The sequence below is a fragment of the Oryza sativa genome, chromosome 3 (assembly GCF_034140825.1).
Source record: "Oryza sativa Japonica Group chromosome 3, ASM3414082v1".
Lineage (NCBI taxonomy): Eukaryota > Viridiplantae > Streptophyta > Magnoliopsida > Poales > Poaceae > Oryza > Oryza sativa.
The window spans coordinates 21,403,052-21,425,184 of record NC_089037.1 but is presented as its reverse complement, the minus strand read 5'-3'; the positions used below and the strand labels follow the sequence as shown (position 1 = coordinate 21,425,184).

General features: G+C 41.8%; 2 protein-coding genes and 2 pseudogenes across 2 annotated transcripts; 1 reads left to right on the top strand and 3 right to left on the bottom strand.

Moving 5' to 3' along the window:
* Positions 1-2,580: 2,580 nt before the first annotated feature.
* On the bottom strand, positions 2,581-4,388 carry LOC4333278 (uncharacterized). The gene has a single exon (XM_015773235.3). It carries the CDS (start codon positions 4,284-4,286, stop codon positions 2,784-2,786), a length of 1,503 nt encoding a protein of 500 aa, XP_015628721.1. The 5' UTR covers positions 4,287-4,388; the 3' UTR covers positions 2,581-2,783.
* Positions 4,389-5,947: 1,559 nt separating this feature from the next.
* On the top strand, positions 5,948-8,876 carry LOC4333277 (protein FATTY ACID EXPORT 5). Its single transcript, XM_015772289.3, has 3 exons — positions 5,948-6,378; positions 8,366-8,453; positions 8,591-8,876. Exons 1-3 carry the CDS (start codon positions 6,180-6,182, stop codon positions 8,661-8,663), a joined length of 360 nt encoding a protein of 119 aa, XP_015627775.1. The 5' UTR covers positions 5,948-6,179; the 3' UTR covers positions 8,664-8,876.
* Positions 8,877-9,472: 596 nt separating this feature from the next.
* Positions 9,473-17,210, bottom strand: LOC9269961 (4-hydroxyphenylacetaldehyde oxime monooxygenase-like; annotated as a pseudogene).
* A 2,293-nt stretch (positions 17,211-19,503) lies between these two features.
* Positions 19,504-21,514, bottom strand: LOC136355655 (uncharacterized; annotated as a pseudogene).
* Between the last annotated feature and the right edge of the window lie 619 nt (positions 21,515-22,133).

Below are 22,133 nucleotides of genomic sequence, written 5' to 3'. Positions count from 1 at the left end.
TATCAAGCCGTCCCTCTCCCTCTTGTGGAGTTGCCGAGTGAAAACTTGTCTTAGTTCTCTTTGAAACCTCGAACGGACAGTGGCGTCGGTGCTCATTGACGCTTTTCTCCCTAGAGATATCGTCTAGGAGGCCCCTGACCAAAATTTCTCTCAGACAGTTTGTGTGTGCTCTCTCTAGATATTTGTCCTCTTGTGACGATGCCCTAGCTAATGCAAACTGGCCATATTGGTGGGTCTTGTGGGGGAGAGCGGTTCCATTCTTCTCTCTCACCCTCTCCCCTCCAATCCCAAAGACGTGGATATAGTTGAGTGCGTTGTTCGGCTCTTAGGTATTGGTTTTGGGTGGTTTAGCTATAGCTCTTTTTTTTTGTTGATCTAGCGGCGGCTGGTCCAGTGCTAGCCTTCTCCTAGATTCTATGTAGGTGTTGTTAGTGTGTGGTGGTGGTTTTTTTCTTTCCTGTCTACTGCCTCCCATGGTGGTGGCCTTGTAATTTTTTCTACGTTGGAAACTAATCCTTCACACACATAAAAAGGAGTGACTCATTAGCACATGATTAATTAAGTATTAGCTATTCTGAAAAATTGGTTGATATGATTTTCTTAAAGCAACATGCACATATTTTTTTTAAAAAAAAAATACACTGTCTAGTAGTTTCGGAAGCGTGTCCAGTGGTCACGGGAGATTTTTATACGGGCCATGTCACCTCGAAAAATAATGTCAACCGATAATTTGATAGTGTGCAATACTAATACTACCTGCGTGAAAAATATCACCTGGTCAGCATTCTTTTGGGCAAAAATTTTGCTCTACGGTACAGCAGTAGAAAATGTGGGGCGTTTATAATGAAATCACTGTCTTGATTAGAAAAATAGAAGTTTTACTAATTTGTAATGGCGAATGTAATCTTATTAAAGTACACCGTGTTGGTAAAAATAATTAAAAAAAAGAGATAAAAAACCGTCCCGCTGGAATATGTTGACAAGGCGACGCTCGAAAATGTTTGGAAAGGAGAAAGTCTACTGCTTACCTCTCTCAACTCGAGTATGAATTTTCTACCTAACCGCAAAATTAGATATATACATCATCTGGTAATTATCAATACCAGTTCATTTTGCTTTTCTGAACGGTTTGGTTTCATTCGATAGACATCAGGACATGAGACAGAAATCAAAGCAATATGCACATGTGAGACGATGGAGCATCAAGGTGTAGCCTCACTTTTCGTACAGATTGCACCAGCAATGCAGCTGTACAAGTTTCAGGGCGGTAGTGGGTGTGTTCCTTTTCTTTACAAGTCCTCGTCCTAAAGGCTATGTGCATTTGGATATTTGAATGATATACCTGACTTCATGTTTAATGTGCAGGTGCAGCCAGAATGTTGTTGCATGTGACGTTCCATCCAACATGCAAACGTGAACTTATCGAAGTTATTTCTTAAGTAGATGATCAGTTTGCTAAAGCTTCTCAATGATGAGCCAATACCAGCTAGCGATGTCAAGCTTTGGTCATCATACTTCATTGCAATGGATCTCAAATGAATGATACCATAAAATGTAAACTAAAAAGCAATCGGAGTTCCCTATAGAGTAGCATTGAACAGCTCCATCGATTCGCTGATTTTAAGCATAAGCGAAACGGCATATTTGCAAATAAAAAAAATTATGAATAAAATTTTTATGTAGTGTTTTTAACGATCTAAATGCAAAGGCTGAAAAATAAACTACGATGAAAAAAATTTAAAATCAACTCTAAATTTAAGGCTGATAAGTATAAGCGAAAAGATGGGGCCATCCCATTCAGTTATCCAGGCTAAATCCAAAACCATTTTTTTTCTAAATCAAAAGGTAATGTATTAACTTATCCTACTCTCAGACATTGAGTTATCATATAGAGTAGCATGAAGACCAATCAGTTATCCTACTACTCTTAGACATTCTTTTTTCTGTATCAGATTAATTCTAATGTATTTAGAAGTCTTGGATCATACTCTCAGACCATGTTTTTCTATACATTTGTGAATGCTGAACGAAAAATAATCAAGCTATTATGTTATAAAACATATTTAGCCTTTATAACCAGATTTTGATGTTGAATGCATGTAAGAAGCTTTTTACCGTATTTGAGTATTGCCTAATCTGAAGATACTGTAGCTTGTGCAAGATATTTCTGTATGTATGCGACAAGGTTATCGCCAAGTGAATGACATTCTCAGTAATGTTTAGCTTATGTAACTGGACGAGTCATGATATGAAATATATGTTACAGCTGATTTTGCTAATGTCTCTAAGGTGAAATTCAGTAGAAGACACGTTCAATACAAACCAAAATTCTAGTCATAGTTGCTTTATTGCTTCGAGACAGAAGAACACATGTGCCATGGCATGGAGAGCAAAAGTTGAGTAGGACACACGATATATCAACCAAATTTCAAGAAAAAGATCAGACCATTTCGATCGATCATGACCAAACAAAGGTATGAAGAAATCTTGATTAGACCATGTCTAACGAACTCATTCAGTATATTGTAGACTAGAAAGTGTTGCAATACTCAAGGAAAAGGTTGTATCCAACACAAAATATTTGTAAACTAGGGTAATGGTCAGCTTTTGCCACTATGATTGAAAGCAATGGTGACAGTTCAAAAGTACAATATCTCAGACAGTTGCTTTCAGCAAACGAAAATCCCTAGTATAAAATCATGATATAGATGACATCTGGACAGAAAAATGCATCCAGAAATCATATGAATAGAATTAGACAACAAAAGAAAAACAGGGCCACCTTATGTCTTGGACTCGAGTTTTTGTTTCCAATTCTCATCCTTGCATCTCCGTTGATCTGCAATCATTGACTCGAAAACATCCAGCAGATCATCCAGTCCCTTTGCATCCTCTCCAAGTTTCCTCATGGCAACAACTATGCTCTCAATGGTAGACAAGCACCCAGCCCTTGGCTCATGCCTCACCTCACTATACAAGCTAACACCATCTGATTCTAGCTTCACATGTGGCAGAAGTTGTAGCCATGGATTCTCATGGTACATACGTTGCGCCTTTGCCCAAGTTCCATCCAACACAATCAAATGTTGTAACTGACAGTCTGAAGCATCAATGCTGATTGCCCGCTGGCACGGGAATAGCAGAGCTGACTTTGGTGGTATGGTGATTGAGAATTCCTCAAACACCGAAACTTCCCCAGTTTGTTTTGACTTCTTCATTTGTATTTTCGTGACAGTAAAACCGTTGGAGACAGCTGACTGACCAAGTGGTCCTCTTGACAACCATCTGATTTTGGGCTTCACACCACGCTCAATTTCAATCTTGAGTTCCTTCTCCGTATAGGTAATAGAGCACTTATCCATGTTTTTCACAGTCCAGTCTTGACCAATAGCAGCAACAGTTCCAACATTTTCTCTAGGTATACCATTGCAGTTTTGGGCAGTTGCCATTTGAAATTCTGAGGCGTTTTCTACTAAATGACGAGGGAGATTACCATTTACCTCGCCAATACTGTGATGATTTTCACCGTGGATACCATCAACAAAGGAGTTTCCTGTCTGGTTAGCTGAGGAGCCCAGTCTTTCAGAATCTGAGCAATATCCATTCCTCTTCATACTCTGAAACCCCAATTCCTCACCTCCACCTAAGTCGCTTTTAACACTACAGATCTCTCCATCCAAATCAAAGCCAATCCTATCAGGGATATCCACAAGATCCAATATTTCACCACCGATATCGCTAGAACCTCGAATATTCGCAGCTTTCACACCCAAATCACTAGAAGCATTGATGCCCTTCGTCACATAATCACGCCTTGCACAACTAACTGCTCCACCCGATTCGCCAGAAATTCCATTAGAGCATATTGCAGAATCTAATGTTTCACCTTCGCATTGCACAGGACCAGCAGGGCCTCCCGTTCCGCCGCCAAAACCGTCGCCCTCCAGCACCTGAATCTCCCCGGGCCCGTCGGGACGGTCATGATTTCCACCGCCGGCGGCGGCGGCGGCGTCGAGCGTCCTGAGGTGGAAGCTGGCGCGGTGGTTGACGTCGCCGACGAGCGCGACGGCGAGGTTGCGGAGGCCGAGGCGGGCGACGCGGGTGGAGTTGAGCGGGTGGCCCGCCTCCATGAGGTGCTGCAGGACGGTGACGCCGACGGCGGTGTCGAGCGGCGGGCGGCGGAGGCAGCCGCAGAGGCAGAGGCGGAGGGGCTTGGTGCAGACGCCGCACATGGGGCGGCGCTGGTCGGGCTCCCGCCGATGCGCCTCGCCCTGGTTCGCCGCCATGGATGGACCGGCCGACCCGGTGTGCAATCTGTATCCTGTAGTAGGGGATTGGGGGCGGCCGGCTTGGGCGAGGGTGTTTGCTCGATTTTAGGGTTTTAGGGCGTTTTGGTATCATGGGATGTGCTGGTAATAAAATGGGAACATTGGTTCCCATCCAAGGATTTGACGGGAACCAAGGTAATAAAATGGGATTAGGATATTTTGTTTCCCCTGGTTAATTTTTTTAGTTTAATTAAATTTTTTAAAAATTGCAATATTTCCAATACAACACAAACATATTATCAAAATATACTCAATGTTACATTTAATTAAACTAAAATGGTGTTTTAGATATTGCTAAATTTTTCTATAAACTTAATCGAAGTTTAACTTAAAAATCAATCAAAGCGACTTAGGTGAATTCGAATATACCCCTTTTAGGGTTTTAAATCTCCCGCTATAGCTGTTTGAGAAGGGTTCTAGTTTTTTTTGCTCTAATGTACAATTTAGCCGCTATAGCTCCATTTAGCCCGCTATAGCTGTTTGAGAAGCTAACCGCTAAATGTCTTAGTCTGCTATTTAAAACATTGACCCCTTCCCAACTTCCACTATATTATTTTTCACGCGTATGTTTCCCGCACTGATAAACTATGTTTTTTAAATATTTTCTATAGAAAAGTTATTTTAAATATTAATCTAATATATTTTTAAGCTTTTTTTGACTAATATTTATTTAATTATATATTAATCTATTGTTCTGTTAGAGGATTAGTTCTAACCCCAATAACAAACACAAAGTTATAATACGAACAAACGGAGTACTCATTTCTTAAATTTTTTTTGACTGGCTGTCATTATGCATTTACGCGTTGGTGAAAACCTTTTTCATTTAGACAAGCCAGGTTAAAGCGAATGTGTTTTTAATATATGTACATTTGTGTTCGGTATTAAAGTTTACAGAGGTATTATGGCAGTTGAGTGAGGTAATATGGAATTAGTAGTGTCACGACTCACGATCTATGACGTCGTGAACATCAAACCAATTAAAAATGGTGACAAAATTTTCTTTTCCTACAAATCACTATACTCCCATAGTATTCAAACAAGAGTAATACTATCATTTTGTTTAATACTTCCTCTGTTCTATAATATAAGGGATTTTAAATTTTTGCTTGTACTGTTTGACCACTCGTCTTATTCAATTTTTTTTGACTAACTTTATTATCCAAAGTATTTTAAACACAACTTTTTATTTTTTATATTTGCACAAATTTTTTTAATAAGACGAGTGGTCAAATATTGCAAGCAAAATCTCAAAATCCATTATATTATATTATGGGACGGAGGGAGTATTCAACATTTGATTGTATTTCCATCTTATTCTTAATCTGTATAAGCTGAATATACCTTTTTGAAAAGAACAAAGTGAGTATTGAAATTTACGGCGTAATTAAACACGAGCATGAAAATTGCACAGATAATGTGCCTCAAACTAGCTTTTCTCAAATCTGGCTGCCCATGGCACATGCCCAGCTTTGATATAGTGGCTCTTTCCTTTTTTTTTTTTGAAAAAAGAAATGCAAATGCATGTGAACGCCGCATTTTTTATTCGTTGCAATGAAGGCGGCTGGTGAGTGGGTGGCACACTTCTCTTCTCTCCGTCTCCCTCCCGGTCATCGATTAGCCGCCTGAAATGACGAAAGTGCGCCTCCCGCCGCAGACCAGACCGACCACCGATCGACGACTTCTCTCCGCGGCGCACCACGGATTAGCCAAAAATAAGCGAGAGCGAGTACGAGAGAGATTGAGAGAGAGAGTCAGAGAGAGAGAGAAGAAACTGCTCTCGAGATCTCACCGGCGAGGCGGGGCGAGATCTGGTAAGAGAGAAGGAGGGAGGGAGGCCGAGAGAGCGAGATGCACGACTTCTGCTTCACGATCCCCTACGGCTTCGCCGTCCTGGCCGGCGGCGTGCTGGGCTACGCCCGCCGCGGCAGCACCGCCTCCCTGGCCGGCGGCGCGGGCGCCGGCGCGCTCCTCCTCCTCGCGGGCTTCGTCAGCCTCAAGACCTTCGAGAAGCGCCGCAACTCCTACCTCGCCCTCGCCCTCGAGACCCGTACGCCCCCTCCTCGTCCTCCATTTTTTCGCTGCCCTCGGTGCAAATGTTCCATGGTTGGTTCTTCTCCATCCTGCCTTCTTGGAATCGTGCTATGGATGGAGGTGAAGTACAGATCGCATTTTTTGAATTTGCGCAGTGGTGGATCGCTGCATAATTTTGCCCCCAAAAAAGGCTATGCATGTATTTTGGGTGTTATACCATGTCGGGATGTGCAGTTTAGTGGTGAAATGGAGTGATAGATGGCGATGGTGGCGTCTCTAGTAGTCTAGCAACTTGACTTTGTTAAGGTTAGGATTCTGTGGCACTTATGGACGTATAGATGTGTTTAGGAATATCACTTTGGCTGCATTTTCAAGGGAGGGATGTTCTCAGTGGTAAGCACTTGGGAATTCCTGTCAATTTCGTTCAGATTGTTGTGGGCAGCAGGGAAATGGATACCAGGATCCTCCTCTCATACTGCCAAAGGCAGTGCGGCAGCAAATCTGTCTCTATGTGATAGTCCTGCATTTGTATGAAGACAAAACTAAACACCTTTTCTGAATCCGGTAGTCATAGCTTCAATTACCCATTGTCTGATAATCTAGTGCTACTAATGACTCCCCAGTCTCCAGCAAGGAGGCATTTCATCTCATGGGACACCATAATAAAGGCTGGTAGCTACTGAATTCATTGCTATCTAAATTGCTCCCTTACAACGATGGCAATTGATTGCATTGGTGCGATTGTTAAGATTTACAGATTTTGCTCAATAGGCATTGATCATAGCCAAATTAGTGAATCTAGCATTGGAGAATGTTGAACACATTTGTCCTCAATGCCTGAATAGTTGCTAATCACTCTCAGATATTCCCTAACAGAGTATGGTATTTAGATTTGCAGTAGTTCTCAATGCCTTATTGAATTTACATGGTAGCTCATTTTTCATTCATTCTCTGCAAATTTTATTAGTACTAGTCAACCAGGGCATGGAAAGCATGTTTTAGTGTAGGTATATTAGATATTGAATTTTTTTCTACGATGTTTGTATTTAGTTTGCAGATTGATATCTGATGAAAATTAGTTTGCATGCCAGATAGCTTTTGTGATCAACTCGGACTCCGTTAAGTATGTGCACATGGTGGTTTGATTATTTTCTTGTTTGGTGGGACTTTTGAGTCTCGACACTTGCATAGAATCTGAACAAACTCATCATATTGATTAGGGACATCTGTAGGATGTAATAGTTAAATATATTATATGGCTGGTTTTATTTCGTTTTATCAACTAGATAATTTTTATTAATGTACGAATTCTTGCCTCTTAGTTACCAATCTAGGATTAACATGGGGCCTTTCTAGGAAGGCCTCCAATTAGTGCAAAGAATGATATACTATTTAGATCTCTGTTAGAGTTTGTAACTGTATACTGTATATACTTTTGTTTTTGTTAATTTCAGTTCTAAATTTGTTGCTAGAGAGATCATCTATGCATGTTGTCGTATCTTTATTGACAATGGAAAGCAGTAAAAGTATGTGCAGTTTAATTAATGTGCACATGTTTTATTGAAACATTCCACCTTTCAGTCAGATCTAGATTCGCTAACTCAATGGACTGTAATATAAATTGTAGCATTGTTGCCTGTGTTTAATGCTTTGACTGTATCTTCAGATCTTCCTTTTAGCAATATTTAGTTATCGCAGTATTGCTTCTAGTAGGAGCTGAAAAGATCTCATCAGTATCATTCATTTAAGCTATTTTTTAGAAAATGATTCATTTAAGCTAATGACCCTTGCTTTAAGTTAATAAATCAGTTTTGACGAAAGGAACTGAGAAGGAAATATACCACGGAATGAACTTTGTCCGAAAAATGTATCCACCATTTCCTGCAGACCTGCACTTCACCTCATTTCTGTCTTCTTACCTTACGTCCACCTTTTCCTGCACTTTACCTCATTGCTTTGTCCTTTTGTCTTTATTAACTGTAAAATTTTGCTTTGTCGAACAGTATGTGCACTAGCTTTGACTTATGTTATGGGGCAGAGATACCTTGAGACTTCAAAGATAATGCCAGCTGGTGTCGTTGCTGGCCTCAGGTAAAACCCTCTCCGAACTAGTATACACTTCCATCGCTGTATTCTGAAAACTTTCTGAGTTTGCAGATATTTCATTTGTATTCCTCTTGCAAATACAATATGTATGCATTATGAAGCTAACTTTTACGTTATTGCAGTGCTTTGATGTCTGCGTTCTACCTGTTCAAAATTGCAACTGGTGGCAACCATATCCCACCGAAGAAAGAGTGAACCAGGCTTTGCTTGTGAAGCATGTTTTGTTATACTCTAAGACTACGACAGATTTGTGTTGTGGAGTTTCATTGTAAGTCCAGTGATCAGCAAAGCCATTTTTCGCCTGTAATTCTTTAGAGTGCACTTCTGATGTCTGAACAATGTAAAAGAATTAAATATTTAACTTCCTACGGTACGTGTATATGAATGATATACTCCTGAACTTTTTAACTGGCCTTCCTCCCCCTAATCTCTATATACCAAACATATATATCCATTGATGGATGTAATGGTAGACCTGATGGTGTTTCCACCATCATATTCAACATTATCCTTCCATGCTGCTTTCCTTTACTAAAGCCGGTTTGTTCGGTTAATCTCTCTCATATCTACCTTATAATTCAACAAATGATTTCACTCATTAATAATTCTTTCATTCCTCATGGAACGGTCCAGATTATTTCATTGAGGTCTAACGTTCGGAATAGCTTCCGTGCAAGCATCACCTTCTCTCACCTAGCATCCCTGAAATCACGTTGCACTTTTCTTCCTGATTCCCAATCATGAAATCCCTCCGCTCCCCTCCCCTAGCACCGCAATCGCTCCCCCTCCCCCCTCTGTCACGCACCGCAAACCACACCCCAACCCGCACTCCCACCCCGCCAATTGCCCCTTCACTCGCCACTCTGCTGCTCGTTGCCCTTCCTACCGGTTTCCTCCGCACCGCCCCCCATCTCCACCAGCAACTCTGCTGCAGGAACTACGTCACGCCGTCGCCCTATAAGGATGGTTTCATAAACTGAAGTGCAATCATTGTTTCCCTTACATTTTTATTTTTTTTTCTTGAAAGCATTCAACAGTTTATAAAGACAGAAATGGCGAAGCACTTATACAAAAGTTACTGGAATAATACTGAAATTAACTGTGGCAAAAAGTGCAACACAGTTGCACAGCAAGCCTCTGATCACCTTGCTAATTAATCAGTTCGATCACTAGTTTGGTGCCTTGTTGGGAGTTGGGACTAGTAAGAGTGGTATCTTCTTGTGGAACGTCAGCTTCCCTGCCTCTTCCATGTCGATATCCTCCTTCCTCACCCCATGGGGAAGCTCCCAATCGAAGCAAAAAAGCATGCTTGCCAAGATGAACTCGATGTTGGCCACTCCCATGGCCAGCCCCGGGCAAATCCGACGGCCAGAGCCAAATGGCACCAGCTCGAAATGTGCCCCGTTGAAGTCAATGTCCATCTCCTCAAACCTCTCTGGGATAAACTCCTCTGGATCTTTCCAGATGTTCGGGTCCCTGCCGATTGCCTACGCGTTCACGATGACCTTGGTCTTCTCCGGGATGTCGTACCCGCCAACCTTGAAGTGCCGTGTGGTCTCCCTGGGAACGAGTAGCGTCGCGGGGGGATGCAAGCGGAAGGTCTCCTTCACCACCATCTTCAGGTACTTTAGCTTTGGCATGTCGTGGTGCTGCACCCGCTCCTTCTCGCCTACGACGGCTCTAATCTCGTCTTGTGCCTTCTTCATCACCCTCGGATTGCGGATGAGCTCGGACATTGCCCAGTGCAAGGTCACTGAGGTAGTGGTGATGCCACCGACGAATGTGTCCTGAAATTGAGTTACGTTTCATCAGATGAATAAACAAGAAAACTTGACAGATACCGGAAACCCCACCGTGATCTTGGAGGTTTACAGTAACACTTAATTACCAAGAGCATGGCCTTGACATGGTCCTTAGTGAAGCCCTGCTTGGTGTTTCCTTCCATCTTCCAGAGGTCGATGAGCTCGTGCACGAGGTCTGACCCTGCTGAGCCCTTGTCGTCCGCCTTTCTGCGAGCCGCGGCGGGGCCGTCGTCGTCGGCAGCGGCGTGCTGATCGACGATCCGCTCGAAGAAGCGGTCGAGCTTCCTGAATATGGCCTCGCGGCGCGCGGCGAGGCCGGTGAGGCGGTCGACGAGGCGGCCGGCCACGCTGCCGGGGAAGAAGTCCTCGGCGGAGGAGCTGCTCAGCAGGTCCATGGTCTCGCTGATGTCCTTGAACTCCTCCGCCGCGTACGTCTCCCCGAGCGCGAACGTGCCGATGATGCCGTCCACCGTGGAGAAGATGTGCTCGTTGATGGCCACCGCGTTCCGCCCGTTTCGGGTCAGCTTCTCGATGAGCTTCTCGACCTAATTAAAACATGACATGGCCAAATGTCATTCCATGGATTTCCTACTACAGAAAAACACCCTAAGCACCGGTTCGAAATTGCTGCTCCCTCCTTTTTGTATTATAAATTATCTTGATTCTTTTAAATCGAGTTTTAATTTGACTCAATTTATAGAAAAATATAATAATATTTTTAACACCGAACAAATATATTATAAGAATATATTCAATGTTAGATTTAATGAAAATGTTAGATTTAATGAAAGATGTTATAAGAGTCACTATATTTCTCCATAAACTTTTAAAAAATAATTTATAAAAAAGTCAAAACAATTTATAATATAAAATCACTGTCTGTTTTGTTTAATATCATTGTATGTTTTTTTACTATCACTGTCTACTTTTGAATTGGCACTAACCATGCAGCAGTAATAGTCGGGGAGCATCACTGCCTGTTGAGAAAACAGAACTCATACAATCATCACATTCTGTTTCACAAATCGATAGTGATAGTCCGATCCGATAAGTTTGTACAATTCTAATTTTTTATACACACTTACCTAGAATAGGAAAAATAAATGTGTTTGTGTGAGGGTGCTGCACATATGAGTACTTAGGTTATTTTTAATACATACTCCCTATGTCCCAAAAAGCCTAACCTTAGATCTGTTTGGGACAGCTCCAACTCCTAAATTTAACTCAAGGAGTTAGGTCTGGAGTGGAGTTGTAGAGCTGCCTAAACCCAGCTCTACAACTTTAGTTCATTTTGTGAAAGAGCTCCACCCAGCTCCACTCCCATTTTTTGTGGAGCTGGAACTGTTTGGCTGAGCTCCAGCTCCAGGAGGGATGGAGCTGTGCCAATTAGGCCTCTTGTCTATATTCATTGTACCCCTCCATTATACACCTTCTAAGTTGAGTTTTTTTCTGACGGAGGGAGCAGTAATTATTATGAGTTCACATCTACTACTCCATACTAGTAATTATCACTATTTTGCTCGATGATTAATCTAATCCTGCATGTCGATGTCACCTGACCCTTTCAAAATGGCTGCATCTACAACTTTGATATAATTTATTTCCATCAAGGTTGGGAAATGTTCTGAGTTGACTTTATCATAAGGGCCTGCTTATATGCGATTTGGCATATTTTCCAGACAAAAATAGTCAATTTTTACGTACTCCCTCCGTTTCACAATGTAAGTCATTCTAGCATTTTCCATATTCATATTGATGCTAATGAATCTAGACATATATATCTATCTGGATTCATTAACATCAATATAAATGTGGAAAATACTAGAATGACTTACATTGTGAAACGGAGGAAGTACATGATTAACAACAAATTGTAACATAAAAAGAATATCAAGCAATAAAAATCATTAACATAATCCTAATGTATTTGTCACCTAATATCACAAGCAAATCTAAAAAAGTTAGTGTAAATGCATTTAATATTACAAACAAATCATCATAATAGCTATGATGTAATTTCTCTATTTACCATTTTATGCTTTTACTTTCTTCCATCTCCTATGACGCACAAGGAAATGTTCATATACCTTGGTGATTCAACATATATAACCCTCAATAAAATAATTATATCACTACTGGAGAAGTGATCTTTAGAAGGTCGGGTGATTTCCACAATAGTCCCGGTTCCAAAAAAAACCGGGACTAAAGTGGTTTATTAGTCCCGGTTCTTAACTTCAACGGGACAAAGGGATACTAACCGGGACTAAAGGGTTCGCCCCCTGACAGGGCATGTCAGTCCCCTGTCGGGGGGCTGGGGAACTTTAGTCCCGGTTGTTATTACCAACTGGGACTAAAGATGGATATTTACTCCTGGGTATTTGAACCGAGACTAAAGACTGTCATCTTGAGTCCCGAATTCTCTCTCCCGGTTCGCTACCCGGGAGTAAAGGGGGTTGCGAACCGGGAGAGATGCTCCTCCAGTAGTGTATCCTTCACAACTAGTTATGACCGCCAAGATAATATTGGCGGCTTTGTTTATTTGGCCGCCAAAAAAAAATCTTGGATTCTTGTAGTGACACAACTTCACTATTTTGGCACTGAAAAAGCAGCTTGGTTCCCGTCGCGGTAGTGAAAAAAATACGTGAGTTCACGTTAATGAAGTAGAAAAGAGATAGTGGGTTTTCTCGTAGTTATAACTTTTTTCTAGGATATCCAGCTCCTCAAACAGTGTAGATTCTCATCTAAATTTTTAAAATATATAGTTATAGAATCCAGAGATAAACTATTGGCGGCTTTGTTTATTTGGCCGCAAAAAAAAATCTTGGATTCTTGTAGTGACACAACTTTACTATTTTGGCACTGAAAAAGCAGCTTGGTTCCCGTCGCGGTAGTGAAAAAAATACGTGAGTTCACGTTAATGAAGTAGAAAAGAGATAATGGGTTTTCTCGTAGTTATAACTTTTTTTTAGGATATCCAGCTCCTCAAACAGTGTAGATTCTCATCTAAATTTTTAAAATATATAGTTATAGAATCCAGAGATAAACTATTGGCGGCTTTGTTTATTTGGCCGCCAAAAAAAAATCTTGGATTCTTGTAGTGACACAACTTCACTATTTTGGCACTGAAAAAGCAGCTTGGCTCCCGTCACGGTAGTGAAAAAAATACGTGAGTTCACGTTAATGAAGTAGAAAAGAGATAATGGGTTTTCTCGTAGTTATAACTTTTTTCTAGGATCTCCAGCTCCTCAAACAGTGTAGATTCTCATCTAAATTTTTAAAATATATAGTTATAGAATTCAGAGATAAACTAGAGACTATAATTTTAGAAACCTAGTTTTTCTAAATTATAAGAAGCTGGTTACTAATCCATTGTTTCTCATAATCTTAAGCTCCCTTGTCACTAGGAGTTAAAACTCCCTCGTGACTAGGAGTTATACTAGAAATCAGCGTGGACACAACTCAAACCATGGAGACTTCCGTGTACTAAAGGCCAAGGAATACACGAATCTCGACTTACGTCATCGGATAGATGAAAAGTCAACTGTTTTTGAGCCAAAAATGTGGGAAGACTTGTACAAACTACACATTTTTATTACCATCCCAACATGGCTAGGTATTATTATGGCCGGTTACTAGTACAAACTACAAACCAAGCATTATAAGGCTGTGTTCGGTAGTGTGTTTGGCTTTTACAACTGACTCATTTATCGAGAGTACACTTCCCACATGGCTACACAATATTTTTTTTCAAACTTTTTATATAGAAACTTTTTTTTTACATAATCAAATAAACATAATTTTAAGTTTGTAATACAACCAATCATGCGCTAATGATTTTATCGTTTACGTGCTATGGAAAAGTCCCACTCCAAATGGCCTACCAAACTCTTCCCCTCGGCATGTAAAACGGAGTGACAAATTAACACATGATTAATTAAGTATTGTACTAGTTTTAAAATACTTGAAAAATGAGTTAATATGATTTTTGAAAGCAACTTTGAAAAATAATTAATATGATTTTTGAAAGCAACTTTTCTATAGAAAAAATTAAAAAACGTACCATTTAAAAAGTTCGGGAAGCGTGTGTATGATATATGAGAGAGTAACGGGGAGAAAAGAATCGACCCTAAGTATCACTAGAAACAATCATATTATATATACTAGAAAAAATACCTGTGCGTTGCAATGGGTAAACTGAAATTATAATAAATATAAAAATATTAGATGATTACGGTTTAGTTTATCATGATACGAGCCTTCAAAAAATATATTCCTTAGAAATAAAAAAGTGCTAAAAAAGAAAAAGAAAAGGCCCATTGGACCCTATCGGCCTGCTATTGCGCACCTTGCCCATGAAGCGTGCGTGGCCCAGCAGTGCGGTGGCCCGAGATGGAGGCCGGCTCGACGTGGGATCGATCTGTGCCATTCATTTTGATGGACGGGTCGGATCGATTCTATATCCATCAAACCGTCATTGCCAAAAACACTAACCCTAATCACACTTCCCCATCCCATCCCACCATCGCGAGCACCTCCTCCCCCTTCCCTCTCCCGACCGGCAGCGCCGCCCCCTCTCTGCCGCTCCTGCTCCCCCTTCCCCTCTCCTCACCAGCGTTGCCAGTCCCTCTCCTCCTCTCCCTCCTATCACGCTGGCGCGGCGTGAAGACGACGAGGGCACAACTCTATTCGCAAGCGGATAAGGAGAGAGGGGGGTGGAGTGTGGTGGCTTCCCGCGGGTAGATCCAGCAGAACCGACGGCGCCGACTGCTTCCTACGGCTTGATCCGGTGGTGGCGGCGCCTTTCTGCGGCGGATCCGATGGTGCCGATGGCTCCTCGCGGCGGATCCGGCGGCGATGGTGGCTTCTCACGCCGGCTACGACGGCGGCGGCGTATCTGGCGGCTACCCGCATGTAGATCCGGTGGCATAGTACCTTGCCCGTATGCGGAGCCGATCCTCTCCATCAAATCTAAATCTTTTTTGATAGGTGAACGGATCCATAAAATTTGGGATTGGGATAAAAACGGCCGGCCGACCATCATCAACAAATGAGATTAAATCTAGTGAATTAAAAGAGGAAATCATGAGAAAAATAATAAGAATAGAGTGGGGTGAGGAAATCGTGAGAAAAATAACAAGAGTGGAGTAGGGTATCGATTTTTGGGAGGAGAAAACACAAGAGGAAGTAGATTGAAGTGCAAGTGTGCAATAGATTGGATGAGATAAAAACCGAATGAAAAAAACAACAAAAAAAACACGAAAAAAAACGAATCGGAAAGAAAAAAAAAGAAAAACAGCGGAAAAAACAGAGCGAGCAGTCACGGGAAAAACTGATTCGGAAAAAAAAAGAGAAGGACAAAAAAACACGAAAGAAAAACGAATCGGAAAAAAAACAGCGAAAAATCACCGGAAAAACTGAATCGAAAAAAAAGGGACGGACGAAATTTTTTTTACGGAAACCTTACGTATTTTTTAATTATATATATTAGGTATATATAGGTATAGATATAGATATAGATAACGTATTTTTTTAATTAAGTATAGATATAATAATAGATATATAGATATAGCTATACACTAGGAGTCTAGGATAGATAGGTAAAACAGAAAGGCATGCACATATAAAAATACCTGGGCCTCCCTAGCGTAACAGGCCGGGAATGCTGATGGGCGATCGATCGCTATGGGGATGAGGTAGCGATCGATCCCCTCCCCCTCCCTCCCTCCACCCCTCCACATGGTTTTCTTTTTTGGCACCGCATTACTTTTCTATTTTAGTAAATTTATACGCCTAAAGTTTATACACCTCAAGTTTACACATCTAAAGTTTAGATAGCAAAAGTTTATAAGTCAAAATTTTATATATCCGATTTAAATTTGAATTTGAATTCAAATATTTTTTTTATATAATATTTCTATACATCTAAAGTTTATACACCTAAAGTTTATAGACCTAAAGTTTATAAGTCAAAAGTTTACATACCCGTTTCAAATTTGAATTTGAATTATATCCGATTCAAATTTGAATTTGAATTCAAATATTTTCTATATATAGTATTTCTATACATCTAAAGTTTATACACCTAAAGTTTATGGACCCAAAGTTTATAAGTCAAAAGTTTACATACCCGATTCAAATTTCAATTTGAATTCAAATATTTTCTATATATAGTATTTCTATACATCTAAAAGTTTATACACCTAAAGTTTATAGACCCAAAGTTTATAAGTCAAAAGTTTACGTACCCGAATTCAAATTTGAATTTGAATTCAAATTTTTTATATATAGTATTTCTATACATAAATTTTTCTAACTTTTTGTTTTTTTAAAAAATTTTGTGTGGTTTATACTGTAATAGGAAGAGAAAAAGGGGAGGAGGAAGGAGGGGAGAAGAGGGAGGAGTATAGGAGAGGGGGGAGGGGGCGCCAACTGATCGCCCAGTGCGATTGCTGGCGATCGATCGCCCATTAGAAGGGCCCGTAACAGGCGGCCTGGACGCGGCGCATGCTGAGCAGCTCGACGACGAAGAGCTTGCGCATGTTGCGGACGTAGTTGCTATAGGGGGAGAAGGCCACGTCCTTGTATCCGTACGACAGCATCCGTGGCCCCGCCGACGGGGACCGGCTACAGCACTCGGGGTCATGGACCTTCAGCGCCTCCCGCGCGGCCTTCGGTGACGACAGCACGACCACCGACACCGTGCCCAGCCGTGCCACCCCGCCAGCGCCTCCAGGCTCCGGTGCGGCAGACGGCCGATCTGGTGCAGGTTGCCGATGATGGGGAGCCTCGTCGGGCCGGGCGGCAGCTTGAGGCGGCTGCTGGGGTTCCTTCGGCGCCGGCTCCAGAAGATGAGGACGACGGAGACGGCGAGGAGTATGAGGCTGGTGATTGAGAGCTGCCATTGCTGGGGCAGGAGCTCCAAAAGCAGGGACGCTGCCATCTTCCCGTGTGTGATGTCAGATGTGGTGGTTTAGTTGAGACATTAAGAGTGTTTAAGTAGAGCTAGCTGCTAAGTACATCCCTAGGTACAGTTAATTTGAAAATGACCTCAAAGGAGACTCCCCATATACATGGACGGTGGAGACTCCTCTTATCCACTCGTTTTGGCTCCATTCGCAAGCAGTACGGGTGGTAGAACCCTAGCTCTATCAATTCCACCGAAACAGTGCCCATTCCACCGATTCTGTCACCCTCGATACTAGTTGTGCCCAGGCATTGTCGCCGGTGGGATGCAAGTTTGACCGGCGGTGATAGCTTCACCGTCACAGGAGGCGGTAGAATCTGCGCTGGCGGCAGCGCCGCCGATGCCGAAATGGATTCCGAAAGGGTAAGTTTGGATTCCTCTTATCTTTGATTCGTTTTTTCTCTCTTTGATTCAATTGAGATGCATGGTTTGGTGGATCTGATTTGGGATCCCATTTTTCTCTTCATTTGCCGTCGCATTGTAGGATGGATCCGAACTCTGCATGTAGAGTTGTGGTTAGGGTTGTTGCTTATGTTGAGTATATGGATAATGGTAGCCAAGATTATCATGTTTCATCTTCATATAAGTGGGTTGTAGATAAAGACACCGTAAGCTTGATAGATTTGATGAAGGACTTGGATGATGAAATCATCCGTGGTAGTGCGCAGGAGCTTACAGTGACTTTCTGGGACAAGAGAGTGGGTAGGGATGTAGAAATTTGTTCTGATGCTGTGTTATTAGAGGCATTTAACCAATACAGGGATGTTAGGAAGCTTCCATTGCATGTGACAATGAGTGAGCCTTGTTCCCAAATTGTGTCTTGTGTGGATGAAGCTGAAACAGTGGTTCCACTGAGTATGGTTTTACCCACACAAGCAAGTCAGGCTGACAATGTTCCTACCAGAGATGCTACCACAAAAAAGGTTCCCACAAAATAGGCATGCCATCTCTTTTATTGGATCCCTGAGAGAAGTGGAGCTAGAAGACTATGTCAGCCCCTACTATTCAGTGGCCATGTTCAGGACTGCCTGTTCCACAACTGTGCCTCCAATGCCAGACAAGAGCCTATGGGACAAAGTGGACACAGGATTCAAGATGTGGCCACCAATACTGAAGAGATCAGCTGGAAGACCTAGAACAAGGAAGTTCATTGGTGTTGAAGAAGGTGGTTCAGGAAAGAAAAGAAGGAGATGCAAGAGGTGCCATGGCTTTGGCCACCTACAAAAGACATGCAATGAACCTGTATATGATCCAGATGCCTCTCCCCCAGCTCCACCCAAGCCTAAGAGAGTTAGAAAGAAGAAATCTAAGCCTGAACAAGTGCCTACTTGTGGTAACAACACTATGTAAGTGTGTCATGTTTTGATCAACAATTTCAGTTGCCATTTTGTTTTTTAAATATTTGTTCAATATCTCTTTCACAGGCCTCCTACTGCTATTGCTGATAGTGCTGATCAAGCCACATCTACTGCTGCCCCTGCTGCTGATCAAGCCCATGCTGCTGCTGCTGATCAAGCCCTTGCTGGTGCTACTGCTGCTGCTGATCAAGCCCCTGCACAAGTTGCTATGCAGGTGGATGACAGCCCTGGACCAGTTACAAGGAGCAGGAGTGTTGCATCCCCAGTACATGCAAGTCCATTTAAAGCCAACAAAAGGAAGGCTGTGGTTACCAGGACTGCAAAGAAGCTGTAATCCAATGCTATTAGAGTAGGCTATTTTGTTGAAATTTCCAGCTGAAGTAGTACCAAGACTTGTCTTTTGTGTATATGTGAAATTGCCAGCTGAAAGATATCCCTTATTTTGCAAGCCATTACTTTAGCAACCTATGTATATGTTGCAAGACATGACTTCAGCTATCTATGAAAGTCCTACTGCTGAAATGGAGGAATGGTTATTATTCAGATAATTGCTACTTCATATGCCATATGATTCTGAAATGTCAACAACAAATATTTCCTGCATTACATCTCAATTTTGGGCAAAAACAAATATTTCCTGTAATACTGCATTACATAGTTCTACTTCATTACATTAAATGCACAAATTTTGATTCATCACAATTCATCTCATTACTACATTACATGGTCCCACTCTCTTGTCCCAGAAAGTCACTGTAAGCTCCTGCGCACTACCACGGATGATTTCATCATCCAAGTCCTTCATCAAATCTATCAAGCTTATGGTGTCTTTATCTACAACCCACTTATGTGAAGATGAAACATGATAATCTTGGCTACCATTATCCATATACTCAACATAAGCAACAACCCTAACCACAACTCTGCATGCAGAGTTCAGATGCTCTTGAGGCAGGCCACAGATTTCTTTCAAATACTTCTCCATGGAACCTTTTCTGAAAATTCTTGTACAAATGCCTCATGCACTCTCTATGCTCTACTCCATTGTTGAACACCCTTGTCACTGTAGCATCTATGCCCTTGCCTGCATCAGTAGACAGTACTAGGCCTTCTGGAGATCCAATTGCCTTATTCAAACAAACCATGAACCATTCCCAGTTTTCCTTTGTTTCAGATCCAAAGACAGCATAGGCCACAGGGAACATCCAATTGTGGCCATCTATACCAATAGCTGAAGCCAATTGTCCTCTCCACTTGCCTGTTAACACAGTTGAATCAATGCCTAAATATGGCCTGCACCCATTCAAAAATCCATCTATACAAGGCTTCAAAGCAACAAACATTCTAATGAACCTATGCTTCTCATTAATCACATCATACTCTATCTCCACTATACTACCAGGAGATCTCCTCTCAATCTCAGTTTTAAAACTATACACTGCCTCAAAGCTTTGCTCCCAGCCACCAAGTATCTCATCTAAAGCTATCTGCCTACCATCCCATACTACATAGTATGACCAGGGTGATTAAATACTTCTCCTCCAAAGTCTTCTTTAGAGCAGCAGCCCCTATGGTTGGATCTTCTCTAAGCTTGTTGATAACCCTGTCCTTAACCCAAGAATTGATGGCCATGCAATTATTCTCCAATTTGCCTGTGCTAGCACACCTATGCTCATATGGCATCTTCTTTATCTGCAACCAAAAAGGGACAGTAAACATCCAAACCATTATTCAGTTGCAAAACTTAAATGACAGAAGTAAAACAAAAGAGCTACATACCTGCCAAGTTCTACCATCTGGCAACCTAGAAGCATGGATCCTCCATTTGCACTTCTTTGCCATGCAATAAGCTCTGTATCTTGTGGCCTCAGAGTAGGGAACTGCAAGTTCAACCTCTTTCAGGACAGCATATTGTCTCATACACCTGTTAAAACAAATTCCATCCTCAAAAGTAACACCAACTTCTATCCTTGGATTGTCTACATCAGTTATATGGATTAGAGGCTCACAACCCCTATTATCATTGACTTCTAAATCATCTACTAGATCATCATTCTCTACATCACCATCAGATTCCTCAGGAGTGTAATCTGGATCATTAGCCTCATCATCTGACACCAGCTCATTGTAATTCTCCCTCTCATCACTAACTCCTACACACTCAACCTCATCAAACTCACCCCATGGATCTGGATTTGGCATTGATTGATCAGTAGCTTTGTCCCTGGACTTGCTATTACATGGGAGGCCTATTAGCTGCCATTCATTGTAACTACATTCTTGTTTGGTCAAGTCCACTGTGTGTCTCCATGTTGTCAAGTTCCTGTTTGCACCACTGACTTCACCTACAAATGGCAGACTCTTGTGGTGATTGTAGTTGAGATTCCTACTTTTGTCATGGAGTTGTTTCATTACATTTCCCAGGATATTGCCTTGCAGCTTAAGAGATAATTTGTGCCATGTACACATCCTCTCCATGATCATCTGCCTAATCTTGTCAAGCAGCTCAACTACAGGTAGTGACTTCTCTAGCCTAATCCAGCTATTAAATATCTCTGCAATGTTGTTTATCACATAGTCACACTTAGATCAAGTGGAGAAGCTAGACCTTGCCCACAAATGCTGGTGATTCTCTTCAATCCATTACATTGCTCTTGGAGAAGCCTCTTTCATGATATTAAAATGCCGGTCAAAAACATCTTTCCTATATCCATCCTACAATGCGACGGCAAATGAAGAGAAAAAGGGGATCCCAAATCAGATCCACCAAACCATGCATCCCAATCGAATCAAAGAGAGGAAAAACTAATCAAAGATAAGAGGAATCCAAACTTACCCTTTCGGAATCCATTTCGACATCGGCGGCATCGGCGGCGATGCCGCCAGCGTAGATTCCACCGCCTCCTGCGACGGTGAAGCCATCACCTCCGGTCAAACTTGCATCCCACCGGCGACAATGCCTGGGCACAGCCAGTATTGAGGGCGACGGAATCGGTGGAATGGGCACTGTTTCGGTGGAATCGATAGAGCTAGGGTTCTACCACCCGTACTGCTTGCGAATGGAGCCAAAACGAGTGGATAAGAGGAGATAAGGCATAGGGGTATTTACGTCCGACCGCGTCAAAAAACAGCCTCCCGTCAGCCACGTCAGCACGGCAAGTCTACGCTAAACGGCGCAGTGTCCATCAGCAAATAACCACGATTATGGGATGTCTTTCCCCAAAGCTTCACTTCCACGGTGTCCCTGAGCTAAATACACACAATCGCGATGTCCTGTAGCAAAATTTGCCTAATTTAATACATTGTGAACCCATCTATCCACCTTGAAGCCTCCAATAAATAAAATAAAATACTAAAATTTCTAATTAAAAATTAATATATCCCACCTTATGTTTTTCAATTAAAATAATGGTCAACCCATTATTTATACCATGCTAAATATTTAATGACCTTCTTCCAACTCCTTCTGTTTCAGATTACAAGTCATTTTAAATTTTGTCTATGTCAAATTACTTGAATTAGTTTATAAAAACATAGTAAC